The following is a 19,310-nucleotide window of genomic DNA, read 5'->3' on the forward strand; positions in this document are numbered from 1 at the left end:
CATGAAGTTTATTTCAATTAGAACATATTCAATTAATAATATTATGAGACATATTTATAAGTAATGTTGATTTTAAGGCGGGTTTTAAAAACCCATGGGTTTGCGGGTATGGGTAGTGGAAGAACAAACCCATGCCCACGTACCCGTTGGGTTTCCATTTGAACCCATTAACAAACCCATGGGTAAAGAAATTGACCCAAACCCATACCCTAATAGAGCAAAAACCCACCGAGTTTCGGGTAGCGGGTACCCATTGCCATCTCTACAATCCACTGTCCTTGGACCAAACTTGCGCTTTTTATTAATTGGTACATTGACTTTCGCCATGCACCCCCAAGTGCGCAAGTATGAAAGTGATGGTTTTCTCCCAACCCACTTCTCATAAGGGGTTTTCTCTTCTTTGCCCATAGGAATTCTATTCAGAACATGACATGAAGTCAGGACTGCCTCCCCCCACCATGCCTTAGATAAACCACAAGTGTCTAACATGGCATTCACCAGGTCAGTCAACGTACGGTTTTTCCTTTCAGCAATCCCGTTTGACTCGGGTGAATAGGGAGGAGTCCTCTCATGAATAATGCCATGTTCTGCACAGAAATCGTCAAAGACTTTGGGAAAGAACTCGCCACCACGATCTGATCTAAGACGTTTGATCTTTCTCTCTAGTTGGTTTTCAACCTCAGCCTTATAGATTTTAAAGTAGTCTAAAGCCTCATCTTTAGTTTTAAGCAAGTATACATAGCAAAATCTAGACGCATCATCAATCAATGTCATGAAGTATCTCTTACCACCTTTTGTCAACACACCATTCATCTCACAAAGATCAGAATGTATGAGTTCTAGCGGTGCCAAGTGTCTCTCCTCAGCAGCCTTATGAGGCTTTCGAGGTTGCTTCGACTGCACACAACTATGGCACTTAGAACCTTTGACTATGGTGATATTCGGAATTAAACTCATGGTTGCAAGCCGAGACATAGAGCCAAAATTAATATGACACAAACGAGAATGCCAAATACTCGCAAGATCATCAACATTAGCACAAATATGGTTCACAGACTTATTATTGAAATCTAACAAAGAAAAGCGGAACAAGCCTCCGCAATCATAGCCTTTACCAATAAATTGTCCAGACTTGGACACAACTAATTTATTGGACTCCAAAACTACCTTGAACCCATCTCTACATAGAAGGGTTCCGCTAACGAGATTCTTGTGTATAGAAGGGACATGATGCACGTTCTTCAGCTGCACGATCTTTCCCGAAGTAAACTTCAGATCCACCGTGCCAGTGCCATGAACAGAAGCATGTGACCCATTCCCCATTAGCACGGAAGAATCCCGGGCGCCCTGATAAGAAGAGAACAAGTTAATGTCAGAACACACATGAACATTAGCACCAGTATCAAGCCACCAGCTAGGTGATTGAAATACTGAGAAGATGAAAGGTAAATTATCATACCCTTTGTCTTCCTCATTGCTAGCGACCACTGTGTTGACATTGCCCTTTTTGCCACGGCGATCCGCTCGATCGGGACAATCCTTGGCAAAATGACCCGCCTCGCCACATGCGAAACATGTCAATTCAGCCTTGTTCTTCTTCTTCTTCTTGAAGTTGGTAGTTTTGTTGGGCTTGTTAGATTTTGGCTTTCCTTTGCCCTTGTTGTGGTTCTTCTGAACCATGTTGGCGCTGGAGTGGCCCTCGCCTCCTTTAGATCCCGTGTCCTTTGCCCGAGCTTTCTCCTCAACATCCAGAGACGCTATCAGATTTTCAACTGATATCTCCTGTCTCTTATGTTTCAGAGCTGTGGCGAAGTTCCTCCATGTAGAAGGCAACTTTGCAATAATGCACCCAGCCACAAATCGGTCAGGAAGGACTATCTTAAGGTGGTCGAGCTCCTTGGCTATACACTGTATTTCATGAGCTTGCTCTACAATAGAGCGATTATCAACCATCTTATAATCATGAAAGCTCTCCATGATATACAGGTCACTGCCAGCATCTGATGCACCATACTTAGTAGTAAGTGCATCCCACAACTCTTTCCCGTCTGTGTACTGCATATTCGCATCAACCAGACGGTCAACAAGGGCGCTAAGAACGGCTCCCGTGAACATAGTATTGGCATGGTCGTACTCTTTCTCCTGTTTAGGAGTCAGTGGACCCTCAGGTCTGCCTTTACTAACATGGAAGACATTCATAGCAGTAAGCCAGAGCGTGGCCTTGACTTGCCATCTCTTAAAGTGCATACCATTGAACTTTTCTGGCTTGAGCGCATCGGCAAAAGCAGCCATAGAAAAACTAGGAAATTGTCTACAATAAGGTTTTTGGATTGTTGAACAATTAGACAAATTCCAAATTAAATTCCGAATATAAATCATGACCAAATCAGAAGAACTGAAATAAAAGTCAAATCAGATGATGCGTACGGATTAGACTTACTGATTGTTGGCGCGCGCCAGGATCAGCTGGGTCGACGATGTCAGAAGATCACGAGCAGTCGCGTGAAGACGCTTCCCAAAAACCTTATTCGCCCTCTCCCGGTGCAGGATCTAGAAGACCAAGGGTTCCGGAGACCTGCTCTCCTGATCGCAGATGCACCTCTGCGGTCGGGACGAAGGGAACTAAAAGGCGGCTCAGCTATGAAGAGAGACGAAGGCGAACTGGGATCTGGGATAATTTGGAGGCTGGTTGCCGGGCTCCTTTTATAGGGCCGAGTCCGCGACCCCGTGCTTATCCGCCCACGAAAATCTCGCAATCAGTTGAGATTTTATAGCGATCGGTTAGGATAAGCGTAACAGCCAAGAAACCAAAAAATCAAACGGCAAAAGGTAGCCGCGCCCCCGCAAGGGGGGGGGGCCGGATTTCGGTGGACCATTCACGCGCATGTCGTGCGCCCGCGCCCTCCGCCCCGGCCAGGCGAGCGAGCGCGCGCGCACGTGTGGCTCTCCACACTCTCTCCTCTCATCCATGACTTGGTGAGTGAGTGTGGCTTCCATATTTAAGTTAGCTCTATTCCATAAGAGCTAGCAATATGGTGCTATTGGTTCCACCTATCCCTTTATCATCCACTTATATGGGCTTTTGAGATTTTCCTGGGATTTATTAGAAATTCTTAATTGGGCCAAGCCCATAAATCCTAACAGTTACCCCCGCGCTAGCTTGATCACGCGGGAAGGGGGATCAGTCGGCAAAGACTCGTTGATCAAGCGTAGAATTATTAATCCCGGGCCGACGTCGCGTGTGGGTGCGTGGTGCACTTGAAGTCATACCACACTACCCTTGCTAATGCTGCGGCCGTCGACGGAGCCGCGTCATCTGCTAGCACTAGCAGTAGCAGGCAGCACAGCACCATCAGGTCCGAACGCTGCAGTAAAAAATACTACAGTAACACGCAGAGCTCCGACAGCTGAACGAAGGCTGTCCCTGGCTGCCAGTATCGCGGCACGATGCTGGATCCTGGGGTCTCCGGCGTACGAACGGTGAGACGTTGTTGGCGGCGGGAGAGAGAAGCATACAGGGGCTGAAAGCCAAGCGTGTGATGGAGAGAGCAGAGGCAGAGGCAGAGCAGCGCGCTGATCTCTCCACGCGGGATCCGCGTCATCACTAGTCAAACTCCCCACGGCAACCTGCGTGCCGTCGGACCGACCGATCTTGGGGCCGGGGCATCAGCGTCGTCAGCCGAGTCCGCTGCGATCTCGCGCGCGCCCATGCCGCCATGCGGCCCGCTAGCTCTGCAATGCAGCGGCAATGCAATGCAGCGGCAGTTTAAACTCTCTCGATTATAGTTATTTAAGTTGATTTTGTCTTAATAACTGGATTTCTAAAACTGTGGTTTGCTGACCTAGAATCCACTCTAGTTTTGAACTTCGAACATCGATATAGATATACATCGTCTATCTTGTACTAATATTCGTCATATAATTTTCTAAATTGACACTGATGGCTTTTGTTATAGTTATGCCTAAATCTGTTACAAAGTCGCATTTTTTCCCTGATAACTAACAAGGACAAAAAAGTATGGATAGTGGAGGAGCCAAAATTCGGACCGAAGTCATAGTAAACTCTCAATGGTATCATATAAAGAAAAATTGTACGACAAAATAATATTATCGTTGATGTTAAATATTGTATACAAGTTATGATGTAGCACCTCCTTCCCAACTGCTATGTGGTTGGTTGGGGACTATAAATACCACCCACAATCAAACCATTCAATACATAAGAACTGAGGAACAACTCTAATACACTAGAGCAACACTCCTAAAAGATCAAAGCCTCCAAGTGCCACAAAAGTGTGGACTAAGCATAGAGATAGCCATTCATGTCTGAATTGTGATAGTGCCTTGTGAGAGTGCAAAAGAGAAGAATGTGTTGCTATGTTCTTGAGTCTTGGTTCATGAGAACACCTAGAGGGGTGAACATATGATCCTACAAAAACACAACTTAAACCACAAACTTGGTCCAAAGTTATGGGTTAGCGCAAAACTAACTAAGTTTGAGAGGTAGAAGAAGAGATAAAGTCCTCTTCACTTGATTGTTTTTTCAAGATAAAAATTAGACTAAGAGCAATATTATAAGTGAATTTGGAAAACTTAGGAAGCAATAAAATCACAAGAAAGTAAATGCACAAGAGAGTTAGGGAGTTGCAAACTATTAGGACGAAAAATATTGACACGATGATTTTTCTTCTAAGGTTTGACATGTTAATTATTTTCCCCTCATTGAGGCAAGCCTAAGGTTGTAGTCGATCCTCTTGCTAGTGGCGACCCGCAAGTCATACTCTCTCAATGCAGTGCTCATACATGAGCTCTAGCACTAGATCTGGTCGATCCACTTGCCGCTCTTCACACCTCGCTCTATCAGTGTTGTTGTTCACGTCTTTCGTTGGGTGAGCATGGTACCCCTCAGAAAGCCTTCTCTGAAGCCACTCATAACTTTGCGTGGACTTACATAGAGCCACAACCTCTAAGCTATATAGGATGCAGCAACCTCCAAGATAACAAGCACCACAGGCTTGCAACTCAACCACCAAGTGTCACTTAACGCAACTCAGTAGTAATCTCTCTCACATGCTTGGATTTGTTCTCTATCAATAATATGTGAGTAGAGGGCCAAGCCTAAGGACTATGCTTGGGCAACAAATCCCCCAAGGTGCTCTCAACTATGTTTCATATGCATTCAACTACAAGTATCCAGTCCACACTATACAGATTAATTTCATCAGTATTTACATTTTGGCGCGCACATTCATATAGGGTATTTCATTTCATTTTGGAAATGGCAAATTTACTATTGTATATCAATTAAATGTATTACACGATGCCTATCTATGGAAATTGTAAAAGAATATGCAAATATGGCTAAAAACCCAAAATTCGACACGGATAATATTTTGATGACAAAAGCATGATATGGAAGAAGTTTAAGAAGATTTTGCAACCTTTTATTTTAAAGTATGACATATATTTATAAGCATGACATATAATTATATATATATACATTAATGAATGTGGTCATAAGATATCTATGTATTATGTTCACAATTTGCTTCTAATATGTTTTTTTATCAACTAGAAATTCATCAATAAAACAAACCGATACTCCTTATGGCGCTATATTCCAACCAAATTAAGTAAGTATCCGAGTGTGAATCTAAATCCAAACTATCTATTTTTTTACATATTCGATACTATTTAGAGGAACAGTATTTGAATTAAAATATGGTAAATATTCACACGGATGCGGTCCGAATCTATCCCACCTGCATGGCTACCCTTTCAGCGCGCTGCACGGCTGTCCACAGCCGCGCGCGCTAGCTGTCTGGGCATGGGCGCAGCGCACGGAACCGCAGGTGGTTCTCGCGCTTGCAATTTTTCATTTCACGTACGCTGGCTGGGCTGGGCTGCCGCTGTTTCTGGAGGTCTGGAGTGACCGCGGGGCTGGTCGGCCGTCGAGGCCTCGAGGGAGTACTGCACTAGTACGATTTTCAGTCGGTGTTGTGCTGGCCTGGCTGGAATATTCTCCCCTTTTTTTTTTGAATGGAAGGATTCTTGTTGGAATCTTGCGCGCTGGTATGGGCAAGCTGCACGTCAAGGCACGATACAGTACGAACCATTTGGCATGATTTTCCTCCGACGAAAGAAGGGGATATAAGTAAAGACGATTGATTAATGGCCGTGTCCAACGGCCAGATGCTTCATTGGCATTTGATGCTATCCGCGACCCGCGTATAGCTCGTCCGAGCGATCATAAATTCATAATATCTATGGTGCTGTTTGGTTCACGAAATGTAACGTAAAGGGTAATGGTAATGGTTTACACTCGATTGCAGGCGGTAACAAATTTGAATAGTCCGGTATCAATTTTTAGTATGATATCTGATTACAGTTAACTTAAAACAAATATGATTTAACGTTATCACTTATCCATTACGTTACAAATATTTGAACCAAATGGTACCATGTAACGATGTCCACACCAAATGTTCCGTAAACATCTTAGCAGCAGCAGCAGAAAAGCCGCACGAGAGGCTGAGAGCATTTTTCGCTTCGTGATGATGATAGAGAGAGAGACATGCCTCTCTCTATCATATTCCCACTGAAGCCAGCTCTATTCCACTGAGGCACGAGAGGCTGAGAGCATTTTTAGCCTAACATCATCTGAAGGTTCCGATGGTACGTACAACTACCGTCTTAGACGACAGCCGTAAGATTGAATCGAATGCAACTTTATCGGCTGTAGCCAGCTCTATTCCATTCGGCTTTCGCCCCCCACATCCCTCAAAAAAAAAAACCCACTATTCCATTGGAAAAGGAATCCAAGATATTCCCACTGCATATTCTTCACCGCAGTCAAATCTGTCCTTTTCTGGGTATTCCTGCCTTCGCACAGCTTAGTCAGACCACGTTACCCCCGCGCTAGCTTGATCACGCGGGAAGGGGGATCAGTCGGCAAAGACTCGTTGATCAAGCGTAGAATTATTAATCCCGGGCCGACGTCGCGTGTGGGTGCGTGGTGCACTTGAAGTCATACCACACTACTATCCTTGCTAATGCTGCGGCCGTCGACGGAGCCGCGTCATCTGCTGGCACTAGCAGTAGCAGGCAGCACAGCACCATCAGGTCCGAACGCTGCAGTAAAAAATACTACAGTAACACGCAGAGCTCCGACAGCTGAACGAAGGCTGTCCCTGGCTGCCAGTATCGCGGCACGATGCTGGATCCAGGGGTCTCCGGCGTACGAACGGCGAGACGTTGTTGGCGGCGGGAGAGAGAAGCGTGCAGGGGCTGAAAGCCAAGCGTGTGATGGAGAGAGCAGAGGCAGAGGCAGAGCAGCGCGCTGATCTCTCCACGCGGGATCCGCGTCATCACTAGTCAAACTCCCCACGGCAACCTGCGTGCCGTCGGACCGACCGATCTTGGGGCCGGGGCATCAGCGTCGTCAGCCGAGTCCGCTGCGATCTCGCGCGCGCCCATGCCGCCATGCGGCCCGCTAGCTGTCTCTTCCCGTCCTCGCTGCGCTCCGACAGAGCTGACTCACGGCGCGTCTCTCTTGAATCCTCCTCTCTCTCTCTCTCTCCCTTCCTCTCCCGCCTGATTTTCCAGCTCATTTCCGATTTCTTGACGGTTTCCCCCAAGCTCTCCGTACGTGGTGGCCTAGGCCTTGCTATAAAAGAGGAGCAGAGTCCGCTTCCTCCAATCTTGGACTCCGCTTCCTCGAGGACCTTCACGAAAACAGCCGCCCTCTACTTTCCGTTGCCCTTTTCCTGGTTATATAAGTCGCCGCGCCGGGGCTGAGTTCCATTCCATTCCATCTCATCGCAACGTTACGCAAGCATCCTCCACCTCCTGCCTTGCCTGCCTGCCTGCGTCGTAGTTTGCACACCGCAACCGTGTTCTTCTCTCTCTCTCTCTCTCTCCCTCTCGTCCCTGAGAAAGCGCCGCCGCTCTACGTTCCCCTCGCTTGCGCTCGGTCCGGCAAAGGCCCGTCCTTCCATGGCCATCGCCTCCCGTGCAACGAAGCGCGCGCTGTCCACCTTCGCCGCCGCCAAGCTCCCGGAGGAGGCGGTCGCGGCCGCGGCCGCCGGCGAGGCGATCGCCGCCCGCTCCCACCAGGCGGTGCCGCTGCCACCGGCGCCCGCGTCGTCCGTGAGGCCGCTGCAGTTCGAGGACACCGGCCGCCTGTTCGCGGGGGAGCCGACGTCGGCGCTGCTGCGCACGCTCGCCGCGCTGCAGGCGCTGTCCGTGGGCCCGCTCGTGGACGCCGCCACCGCGGCGCTGCGGTCGCCGGCGGTGGCCGGCAGCGCGCTGGGCCGCGCCGCGGCCAGGGCCACGGCGTACCGCCACTTCTGCGCGGGCGAGACCGCCGACGAGGCCGCGGCCGTCGTGCGCCGCCTCTGGCGCGGGGGCATGGGCGGGATCCTCGACTACGGGATCGAGGACGCGGAGGACGGCCACGCCTGCGACCGCAACGCCGCCGGGTTCGTCTCCGCCGTCGACGTCGCCGCCTCGCTGCCTCCGGGCTCGGTGAGTCAGAGTCACCCGCTTACGCTTCCCGTTCCGTTCCGCCTCTCTGCAATTTTCCTCCGTGGACCGTGGCTTGCATGGCGGTGGGACGGGACGCTGCCACGTCGGACGGAATCTCCTGTCTGCGCGAGTGGACCCCCGGATCCCGTGGGAATCTTCTCGCAGTAGCCTGCCTGCCTAGTGAATCGCCCGCCTGTCTAGCTAGCTGGCGCTGATTCGGTCACTGCTCGTGGGCCCTAAAACCGACTGCTGTTTTTTTTATTTATTTTTAGCATGTCACGCTTGCGTTGTCTGAGCCGCTCGTTTCAGCCTCAAACTCACACACCAAAACCCTACAACACGACACGGCACGGCCGGAACGGACTCCTTATTATCTTTATTTAGACGTTCCTAGTCGCTGCGTCAAACCTCAGAGATTTTGCGTTTCTAGCCCGTTTTTAGTTTTTTATATGAACGCAAAAAAGGAGTTAGAGGTTATGTGTTACTTTACTCCTTAGATAAATACAGAGTAAATTTGTGATTGTGTGGGTCGTTGCTGTGCAGGCGAGCGTGTGCATCAAGATCACGGCGCTCTGCCCGATCGCGCTGCTGGAGAAGGCGAGCGACCTGCTGCGTTGGCAGAAGAAGCACCCGTCGTTCAGCCTGCCGTGGAAGACGCACTCCTTCCCGGTGCTGTCTGACTCGAGCCCGCTCCACCTGACCGCGTCGGAGCCGGCGGCGCTGACGGCGGAGGAGGAGAGGGAGCTGCAGCTGGCGCACTCGCGGCTGCTGGCGGTGTGCGCGCGGTGCGCGGAGCACGGCATCCCGCTGCTGGTGGACGCGGAGTACGCGACGGTGCAGCCGGCCATCGACTACTTCACGCTGGTGGGCGCGCTGGCGTTCAACGACGCCGGCGCGGCGGACGGCGGGCGACCCATCGTGCACGGCACCATCCAGGCGTACCTCCGCGACGCGCGGGACCGGCTGGAGGCCATGGTGCGCGGCGCGGAGCGGGAGCGCGTGCGCCTGGGGCTCAAGGTCGTGCGCGGCGCGTACCTGACCCGCGAGGCCCGGCTCGCGGCCGCGCTCGGCGTGCCGTCGCCCGTGCACGGCAGCATCCAGGAGACCCACGACTGCTACAACGGCTGCGCCGCCTTCCTCCTCGACCGCGTGCGCCGCGGGTCCGCCTCCGTCATGCTCGCCACCCACAACGTGGAGTCAGGTAGCTGGCTGCCCGCGCCGCAAACCCCTCGTCCTGTCTTCCTGCACAACTGGTTACTGATGGGATACGGTGGTCGTGTGTTCCTTGCTGATCCTACTAGGCCAACTCGCGGCGGCGCGTGCCCAGGAGCTGGGGATCCCCAAGGGAGACCGCAACCTGCAATTCGCGCAGCTGATGGGCATGGCGGACGGGCTGTCGCTGAGCCTCCGCAACGCCGGGTTCCAGGTCAGCAAGTACCTGCCGTACGGGCCGGTGGAGCAGATCATCCCCTACCTCATCAGGCGCGCCGAGGAGAACAGGGGCCTCCTCTCCGCCTCCTCCTTCGACAGGCAGCTGCTCCGGTACGGCCTGCAGAATATGTGAATCAATCTTCCATTGATATGAGAACTGTGATCTGATTCTTTTTGGCTCGACCGGTGCAGGAAGGAGTTGGTGAGGAGGGTCAAGGCCATGGTGGCGGGACGTGAGTGAAGTGCTTGTCGAGCCTGTGTGTGTGGAGGTCGACCGTGAAGCTGGGACTGGGACAAGGACGAGCTAAAGGCTAGAAGCTGTAAATACACCCTTCAACGGTCTTCACATTGATGTATCCGGGGCTTTCTTGAATAATAATCGAATGAATGAAATAGTGTTCGCGGTACTAGCTAGTCCAAGCAAGCGAATAGCCCCAGGGCAGTGCAATCGTTGGTGGGCCCAGCTGGTGACGGGTTAGCGAGAAGCAATATTCGAAATGAGCCATACAAGCCTCCGAAAGGCCTTGCGACTCTTTTCGATAGAGCTCTTCCAATTCCCGACCTGCGGCGTGCCCCCAAAACAAACTACTGCGCCTTAGGGTGTCGTTCTTACGCGGATTCGGTCAGGGCGCTTCCGGAGCCAGGCATGGAGAATCGCGATGAGTCCCAGCAGGCGACGCAAGGAGGTCGAGGCAGTGGTGTTGGAGCCGGAAGAGGTGTGCCGCGTCAAGGCTTCCAGTACAGCGGCCCGAACCAATTCCGTGCTGGTTATGGGGGCGGAAGGCATCAGTCCAGGGGGAGAACTTGGGCGCGGCCAGGCCAAGGTCGTGGTGCTCATCTGTCAGCAGGCGGAAGAGGTGAGGAGAGACCGCGGACAGTTGGTGACGGTTCCTGCTTTCCCCAGCCGCCAGCAGTGAACTCGGCTGGGCACGGTTCGTCGAGTGGTACGATCGTCCCGGCTGGTGTTAGCGACCAGGCGGGACTGGCAACGATTCTCCAGCAGGCACTCACTGCTCTGCAAGGTATGAATGCTGAGATGGCTGTTGGGGAGCCCAGGGCCGTCGATCACAAGCAGGTGAGTGCAAATGCTGGACCACTCCTTCCTTCAGCGTCGGCAAAGGGAGAGAAGAAGAATACTGTGAACAAGGAGAAGGAAGGTACCAAGGAGGAGGGCAAGCTGAATAGCAAGGGGTACTGCCATAGATGTTACGGGAAAGGCCACGTGATGAGCGAGTGTACAGCGGAGTTATTCTGCGAAGTATGTGGTACTGACACCCATATCAAGCTGAAATGTCCGGTGTTCAACGCTCCTAAGGTGCATGCTATCCCAGCTGGTTTTGCCATAAAAAATGGCGGTTTCTTTCACATCCCCTCCAACAAGAAGCTCACTAAGGGTAGCAATGAGAACAGGTTGGCAATAATACAAGTGGTGGAGGGGTGTATTAGCCTGGACAATGTGATTCGAGAGCTGGAAAGGCTGCTACCCGGACTTGGTCCATGGTACGTGGATCAAATCACCCCAAAGGTGTTTCGGACTTCCTTTCCTGCAGCAGCGGAATTGCAAAGGATGATCGAATGGGGTCCGGTCCAGACTAAGTCTCAGAAGGCAATTCTTGAGTTCAAGGCTAGTTCATCCGGGGGTCGAGTGAAGGCCACTCTTACTGACGTTTGGATACAGTTTGATGGTCTACCGTCGGCACTATGCACTTATCCACATATTTGGGGAGTTGGGTCTACGCTTGGCACCACTGTGGAGGTTGACATGGTATTCTTCCGGAAGCACGACATCTGTCGGATGATGGTGGGTGTAATTGATCCAGAAGCAGTCCCCTCTGCTGGTGAGGTGGAGATCAACAGAGTTATTTATGAAGTGCATTACTGGGTGGAGAGGCACCTGGTGGATGGGGTCCCGGTGCCGCTTGCTTTTGATCAGGACGGAGAAGAAGGCAGCAGGAAAGATAAGGATAATTTGGGTGATCCCAAAGGGAAGGCCGATCGAAACAAGAATGGGCCAGAGAACAGTTCGGAGGAGAAAAATGAGAATGGCAGCAAGGCCGATGGCGGTCAGGTCCAGAAGGAGGATGTTAACGGTGGGGCTGATGGTGGTAACCACAACCTGGTTGTCAGCCATGAGACACACACGGCCAGTGAGCTACAGGCGTTCGCACCTACTGAGCTCATGGATGAGCATCAGGGGATGGCCGTGGATGCTGTGCTAGAGCCGATGGTGGATAATTTCATGGTTTCAGGTACACCGGAAATGGAGACTAGGGCCGCCAGGGTTGAGCGCCTTGCGGCGATCCCGGAGACTGAGCTGCCATCTGGTCGCAAGAGGAGATCTTGTACAACGGATGAGCATTCGCTTGCCCGGGCGGAGCGCCTGAAAACTGAAAGGAATGGAGGTATGTGTAATGTTTTTAATGTTCCAATTTTTGATAAAGTTTTTAACATTCCCATAGATACGGCAGTAGCAAACCTTAGTAGCATTGGAATCTCATTAGGGGGCAATGGTGGGGAGATTGCTGCTTCGATTGATGTGATTAGTAAGTTGTACTCGAATAGGGTTGAGCCTGATGGAGGGAAAGATGGAATTGCTATAACTGCTACTGAACCGGAAACGATAGAAGAAGAAGATGAGATAGACCCACTCATGCTTCATAATCTATGTGGGGAAATAATGGAAGAGCTTCTGGATATAGATTTTGTCAATAATTCAAATTGGCAAAAATCAGGTGATTCAGTGTCTCTTAGTAAGCCCTCACATAGTGGTAGGGTGAAGCTGGGTCGGCCTAGGAAGGGCAAGAAAAAGAAAAAAAACATACAGCAAAATGAAAGGGGTGTTCTGGAATTGTGATGGGTTTAGAGACCCAAAAAAGCATCGTTTCGTGACTGATTTAACTAAGGAATTTAATCTTAGTTTCATCGCTTTGTCTGAGACCGGGAAAAAGGATTTTTCGGATGTGTTCCTTAAAAACCTGTGTGCCGGTAAAGACTTTCTTTGGCATTGCAAGGAGCCGAGGGGCAGGTCGGGTGGTATGGTGTTGGGGATAGACCTTAATGTTTACGACATTGGGTCGATTGATGAGGGTGATTTTTACGTTAAGTCTTTATTGCGTAATAAAAGTGATGGTTTCAAATGGGCACTGGTGAGCGTCTATGGCCCTGCACAAGATAATTTTAAGGAAGCCTTTCTTGCCGAGTTGGTTAACATGACCAGCCATGTTTCTGAGCCGATCCTCATTGGGGGGGATTTTAACTTGCTTAGGAAGTCGGCAGATAAGAATAACAACAATTTTAACACAAGATGGCCTTTTCTCTTCAATGCGGTAATAGATGGCTTGAGTTTGAGAGAGTTTGAATTGTCGGGTAGACAATTCACTTGGGCAAACTCAAGAGATATTCCCACATATGAGAAGCTGGATCGTATTTTAGTTTCAACCGAATGGGAACTAAAATTCCCGAGAGCCACTGTGACTGCACATTCCAGGGATATTTCTGACCACACTCCCTTGATTCTAAGTTTTGGAGACAACCCAATGGCCACTGCACAACCCGAGTTCAAGTTTGAACTAGGATGGTTGCTTCGCGATGGCTTTAAGGAAATGGTCTCACAAATCTGGTCAAGGGATTATGGGGGGGCCTCGGCCTTGGTGAGGTGGCAGAATAAGCTGAGGAAACTGAGGCAATATTTGCGGGGTTGGGCTAAGAATACGAGTGGATCCAATAAAAAAGAAAAGAAAGAGGTGTTGGGTCGACTTGATATCTTAGACAAGAAAGCGGAAACAGGTCTTCTCTCCACTCAAGAGGTAGACATGAGAAACTTTCTCCGTAACAGATTAGCTGCGATGTTGAGAGAAGAAGAAGTTAAATGGTACCAAAGAGCGAAAACAAAAGGTTTATTGGAAGGGGATGCAAATACGAAATACTTTCATTTGGTGGCTAATGGTAAACACAGGAAGACGAGAATCTATAAATTGCTGGATGGGGACGAAGTAATAAGTGGGGATGTTGAGCTTAAGAAACACATCACTTCTTATTACAAAAACCTGTTCGGGCCGGCTGAGGATTCCAATTTTCATCTTAATGATGAGCGAATAGATGATATTCCTCAGATATCGGATGAGGAGAATGATAGTCTTACTGCTGATTTTACCATGGAAGAGGTTAAGGGTGCAATTTTTCAGATGGAGCACAACAAAGCTCCAGGGCCGGATGGTTTTCCGGCAGAATTTTATCAAATTTTCTGGGAAACCATCAAGGATGATTTGATGGCTCTGTTCGAAGACTTTAGTAAGGGCTGTCTTCCGTTGCACAGCTTGAATTTTGGAACAATAATTTTGCTTCCGAAATTAAGTGAGGCAATTAGGATAGAACAGTATAGACCTATATGTCTTCTGAACGTGAGTTTCAAAATATTCACAAAGGCTGCCTTGAATAGATTGACAAAAGTTGCACATAAAGTTATTAGTTTAACCCAAACTGCTTTTTTACCCGGGCGCAACATCATGGAAGGCGTCGTGGTCCTTCATGAGACTCTTCATGAGATGCACCGGAAAAAGCAGAGCGGGGTGGTGTTTAAGGTGGATTTTGAAAAGGCATACGACAAAGTTCGATGGTCCTTTGTGAAACAAACTTTAAACATGAAAGGCTTTTCGGAAAAATGGTGCGATTGGGTCAAGGCTTTTACCTAGAAAGGTCATGTTAACATTAAGATAAATGACCAGGTGGGTAATAACTTCCAAACTAAGAAAGGATTAAGACAAGGGGACCCCCTCTCTCCTACCTTGTTTAATATTGTTGCTGACATGCTGGCAGTATTAATAAACAGGGCCAAAAGAGAGGGTCAGATCACAGGGGTGGTTCCGTACCTGGTTGATGAGGGGCTGTCCATTCTCCAGTATGCAGATGATACCATACTATTTATGGATCATGATTATGAGAAAGCCTGTAATCTTAAGCTCATTCTATGCGCTTTCGAACAATTGTCAGGTCTCAAGATCAATTTCCATAAGAGTGAGGTATTCTGCTTTGGAGCCGCTAAAGAATGTGAGAGTCAGTATGCTCAGCTGTTCGGATGCAAAATGGGGACATATCCATTCAAGTACCTAGGCATTCCTATGAATTATAGGAAACTGAGTAACGCTGATTGGAACGGTGTACTCGAACGCATTGAGAAAAAGCTGAGTAGTTGGAAGGGCAAGCACCTTTCGTCCGGAGGGCGGCTAGTTCTAATCAATTCAGTACTGTCTAGTCTCCCATTATATATGATGTCCTTCTTTGAGGTCCCTCGTAAGGTTTTGTGGAAAATGGATTACCTGAGATCTAGGTTCTTTTGGCAATCGGACCAGGAAAAAAAGAAATACAGGCTTACTAAATGGAATATTCTTTGTCAGCCCAAGGACACTGGGGGCCTGGGAATTAAGAATATTGATATTCAGAATAAATGCCTGTTGAGTAAGTGGTTGTTCAAGCTGATAAACGAGGAGGGTTTATGGCAACAGATCCTTAGAAGGAAGTATCTAGGGAATAAAACCCTTGGTCAAGTGGTTCGGAAACAAGGAGATTCCCACTTCTGGTCGGGTTTGATGAAAGTGAAGGATATCTTCTTTGCGAATGGGATATTCCGAGTTAACAACGGACAGGACACAAGGTTTTGGGAGGACAAATGGCTAGGGGATTTCTCGCTCCAGCATAGATTCCCGAGCCTATATAACCTAGTGCAGCGGAAAAATGCTACTGTGGCCAATGTGCTAGGGTCTGTACCTCTCAATGTATCCTACAGGAGAGGCTTACATGGTGCTAATTTGGAGAGATGGCATACCTTAGTCAGCCTAGTAGTGGATACGACGTTGAACCAGGCAAGAGATAGTTTTCGTTGGAGCCTTCATCAAAACGGGTTGTTCTCCACTCAGTCTATGTATGCGGCATTGATTGGGAACGGACAAGTACGGCAGGATGGCCTCATCTGGAAACTAAAACTCCCCTTAAAGATCAAGATCTTCTTCTGGTTCTTAAGACAAGGGGTAACCTTAACTAAAGATAACCTTGCCAAGAGAAATTGGTCAGGATCAAAAAAATGTGTTTTCTGTCCACAAGATGAAACTATTCAACATCTTTTCTTCCAGTGCCATTATGCGAGATTTCTATGGCGAACGGTATATTTTACATTTGGCATTAGAGAACCAACTAGTATAGAAGATATGTGTTCTTCTTGGCTTCAGGGGTTTCACCCTAATGTTAAAGCTAAGATATATGTGGGCGCTATAGCTATTTGTTGGGCGTTGTGGCTAAGTAGAAACGATGTGGTTTTTAATAAATCTCCTATCCAAACTTATTTACAGGTACTCTTCCGAGGAACTTACTGGTGTCGTTTCTGGGGGATGCTTCAAAGGCATAAAGTGGACACTAGAAGCATGAGGGAGGCCTGCAGACTTTTGGAGACATCGATGATGCAAGTCTTCTCGACGCATGGTTGGACCTTCTGTAATAGATTAACTATGTGATGTTTGTCTATTCTCCCAACTGCGTTTGGGTTTTGTGGCCAAATGTGGCGTTGTTTCGGTACCTTTTGTTGGGGTGTGTGGACGGCCGTCATCAGCTGATGTAGGTCGGGATTTGGTTCCCATTATCTAAAAAAAGAGATGATCAAACTGGCCGTCCGACTCGAGTCCGATGAAGCCGGGCCTGTTTTGGGCCTGATCCACTAGGCATAGTTAGAAATCAGGCTGGCCCATTTAAACCCACGGGCTCTTTTCTCTGTTCTAGTCCGGCCCGCAGCGGGCCTAAAAGAGCCGGTCCGGCTCGGTAAGCACGTAAAAAACGGACCGAAAAACGGGCTAAGCGGGTCGACAGGATTTAATTCAAAAAACGGGTTTAACGGGCTTAGAGGTAAACGGGCCGTGCCGGGCCAGCCACCGTGCTTTTCCTGTCCGGGCCCGACCCGTTTATTCGTGTCTGGCCGGCTAAGGCCCGTATAGAACCGGGTCGTGCCGGGCTTGGATCGAGCCCAAACAGCGGGCTTCGTGCCAGGCTCACGAGCCTCGTACTTATTGGTCATCTATAGTACTAACTATTTTTAGGTTATCGACTCACGGGGGTGTAAACCAACCCTTTCGTGTAACCATGCAAACTTTTAATCTGGACCATATGATGTTGATCCAAGGAAACGTGCGGGAGTACGTGAATAATTTTGCACTTAGCCGCCTACTCCTAATCACACTTTTGCAAATATCCATCTCACTCTCTCGCGTGCTCCCATAGATTAATATCATGTAGCCTATATTAAAAGTTTACATGGTTACATAGAGGACTTAGTTTGCACCATATATTATGTTCCTATCGACTCATATCGACGTACTTCATACATTCGCGCGCGCGCTGTGGTTTGCCGCGTGGCCTATCGAGTTCCTTTTTTTCTTCACCTGGGGAAACAGGGGATCGCCAATTAACCACGATGTCCATCACAGCGTTCGTGCACTAGGTGCAAGGATGCCAAGGAACCAGAGCTATTGACAGTAGCTGAACTGATAAGCTAATATAGAAACGTCCTGTTGATAGCTGCTGTAGAAATGTCATGTTATTGAACTGCTGTAGAAACGTTCTATTATTGACAGTTGCTATTGGAAACGTCCTGTTGGTAGCTGCTGTAGAAACGTCCTAATACTGGTACCGCTTCTGCTGAAACCTGCAAATATGTTGTGCTAAACGTGGCTCTAGCTACTTCGAGACAAGCTAGATGACACGGCATAATCTAAAATTTGCTATAGGCCCGATAGTAACCTGATACAGTGATACCCAAACAAAATATATACATACTCTTATACATCCTTATTTCTAACTCTAGTTTCGTCCCAAGAGTCGCCGTCGTAATATCCCTCTCAGTCTATCACCGTCTGCATAACGTCGTATCTCCAAACGGTGCCAAAACATCTTTTAAAAACACTAAAAGAAATAATAGTAGAGGGCTCGGCTATTATCAGACACACTACCGGAATCAGCTTCTTTGCCGTGTGTTCTAAACACACGGCAAAGGCTATTTTACACTCGGCAAAGCCTTTGCCGAGTGTAACACTCGGCAAAGAACGCTCGGCGAACTGTACATCGGCAACAGCTTCTTTGCCGAGTACTTTTTGTCGGGCACTCGGCAAAGACTTTGCCGAGTGCCATTTGGCACTCGGCAAAGAAAAGTCACCGTCACGGCGCCAAGTGACGGTGACGGATCCTTTACCGAGTGCCAACGGCGACACTCGGCAAAGACTGGTCTAGTGGACCCCACAGCCAGTCTCTGTGCCGAGAGCCCTAGTAGGCACTCGGCAAAGGAGGTTTCTTTGCCGAGTGTCTGGTGGACTGGCACTCGGCAAAGAACCCTCCAGTGGGCCCCTTTGCCAGTCCCTTTGCCGAGTGCCTTGGCAACGGCACTCGGCAAAGACATCTTTGCCGGTTCCCAGGTTTCCTTCTTTGCCGAGTGCCATGGTCAGCACTCGGCAAAGATGGCTTTACCGGTTCCCAGGTTTCCTTCTTTGCCGAGTGCCATGGTCATAGCACTCGGCAAAGCGACCTTTGCCGAGTGTTACACTCGGCAAAGTGACCAGGATGTCTCTTTTTTATTTGTTTTTGCTGTTCCATCCAAACAAACAAAAGATATATATCATTCACATCACATTATATATCATTCGCATCACAGAATCAACACATTTATCATCAACACCATATATATCACAAATATCACCACATAAATCAGGTTTCACAGCACATAAGTCTCATTAAGTATCTCACAAGACCAAGTATAACTAACATCACCAACACTCACAAATATAAGTTTGGATCATCACAAAACAGATATAAGTCTGGATCATCACTAACATCACCAAGTATCTCACAAGACCAAGTCTAGCCAAACATCACCAACACTCACAAGACCAAGTCTGGATCATCAACGAGGTGGGCATCTGGACTGGTTCGGCGAAGGGCTGGACGAAGCATGAGGGTTGTTCGACGCCGCCGATTGACCCTGCATAGAGAGTAGATTGTATGTGTGAGAACATATGAATATATATCATGCAGTACTAAAATTTTGATACTCACAGGAGTAGTGAACTCAGCAGGGTCAGTTGCAGGGAACAACGGAGGTGGTGGAGCATGACCCTGTGCGGCGCATCCACGCATAATTCAACGGCACGATGGCCGGCAATCCACAATACTAAAACTAATCATTTCATATAAATCATACACGTATAACATAAATCAAGTAATCACCTTAGAGGTTTCGGCACGGTCGAGACGACGGGTCGCGGGCGAGGCGCCTGGCGGACGAGGGCACGGCGGGCGCGACTGCGGCGAGCGCGAGGGCGGGC

At 49.0% G+C, this 19,310-nt stretch overlaps 1 protein-coding gene across 2 annotated transcripts; it reads left to right on the forward strand.

Annotated features, from left to right (window-relative positions):
* Nucleotides 1-7,701: 7,701 nt before the first annotated feature.
* Nucleotides 7,702-16,616, forward strand: LOC100281186 (proline oxidase). Of its 2 annotated transcripts, none has more exons than NM_001154105.2 (4): nucleotides 7,702-8,526; nucleotides 9,070-9,727; nucleotides 9,828-10,068; nucleotides 10,150-10,361. In NM_001154105.2, the coding sequence occupies exons 1-4, from the start codon at nucleotides 7,996-7,998 to the stop codon at nucleotides 10,196-10,198; spliced, it is 1,479 nt and encodes a 492-aa protein (NP_001147577.2). In that variant the 5' UTR covers nucleotides 7,702-7,995; the 3' UTR covers nucleotides 10,199-10,361. The 2 variants fall into 2 exon arrangements, with proteins under 2 accessions (NP_001147577.2, XP_035822499.1); XM_035966606.1 differs by lacking the exon at nucleotides 7,702-8,526 and adding an exon at nucleotides 16,299-16,616 and having other exon boundaries at nucleotides 9,076-9,727; nucleotides 10,150-12,359.
* Nucleotides 16,617-19,310: the final 2,694 nt, after the last annotated feature.

The sequence above is a fragment of the Zea mays genome, chromosome 1, assembly GCF_902167145.1.
Source record: "Zea mays cultivar B73 chromosome 1, Zm-B73-REFERENCE-NAM-5.0, whole genome shotgun sequence".
In the NCBI taxonomy this organism is placed as follows: Eukaryota; Viridiplantae; Streptophyta; class Magnoliopsida; order Poales; family Poaceae; genus Zea; species Zea mays.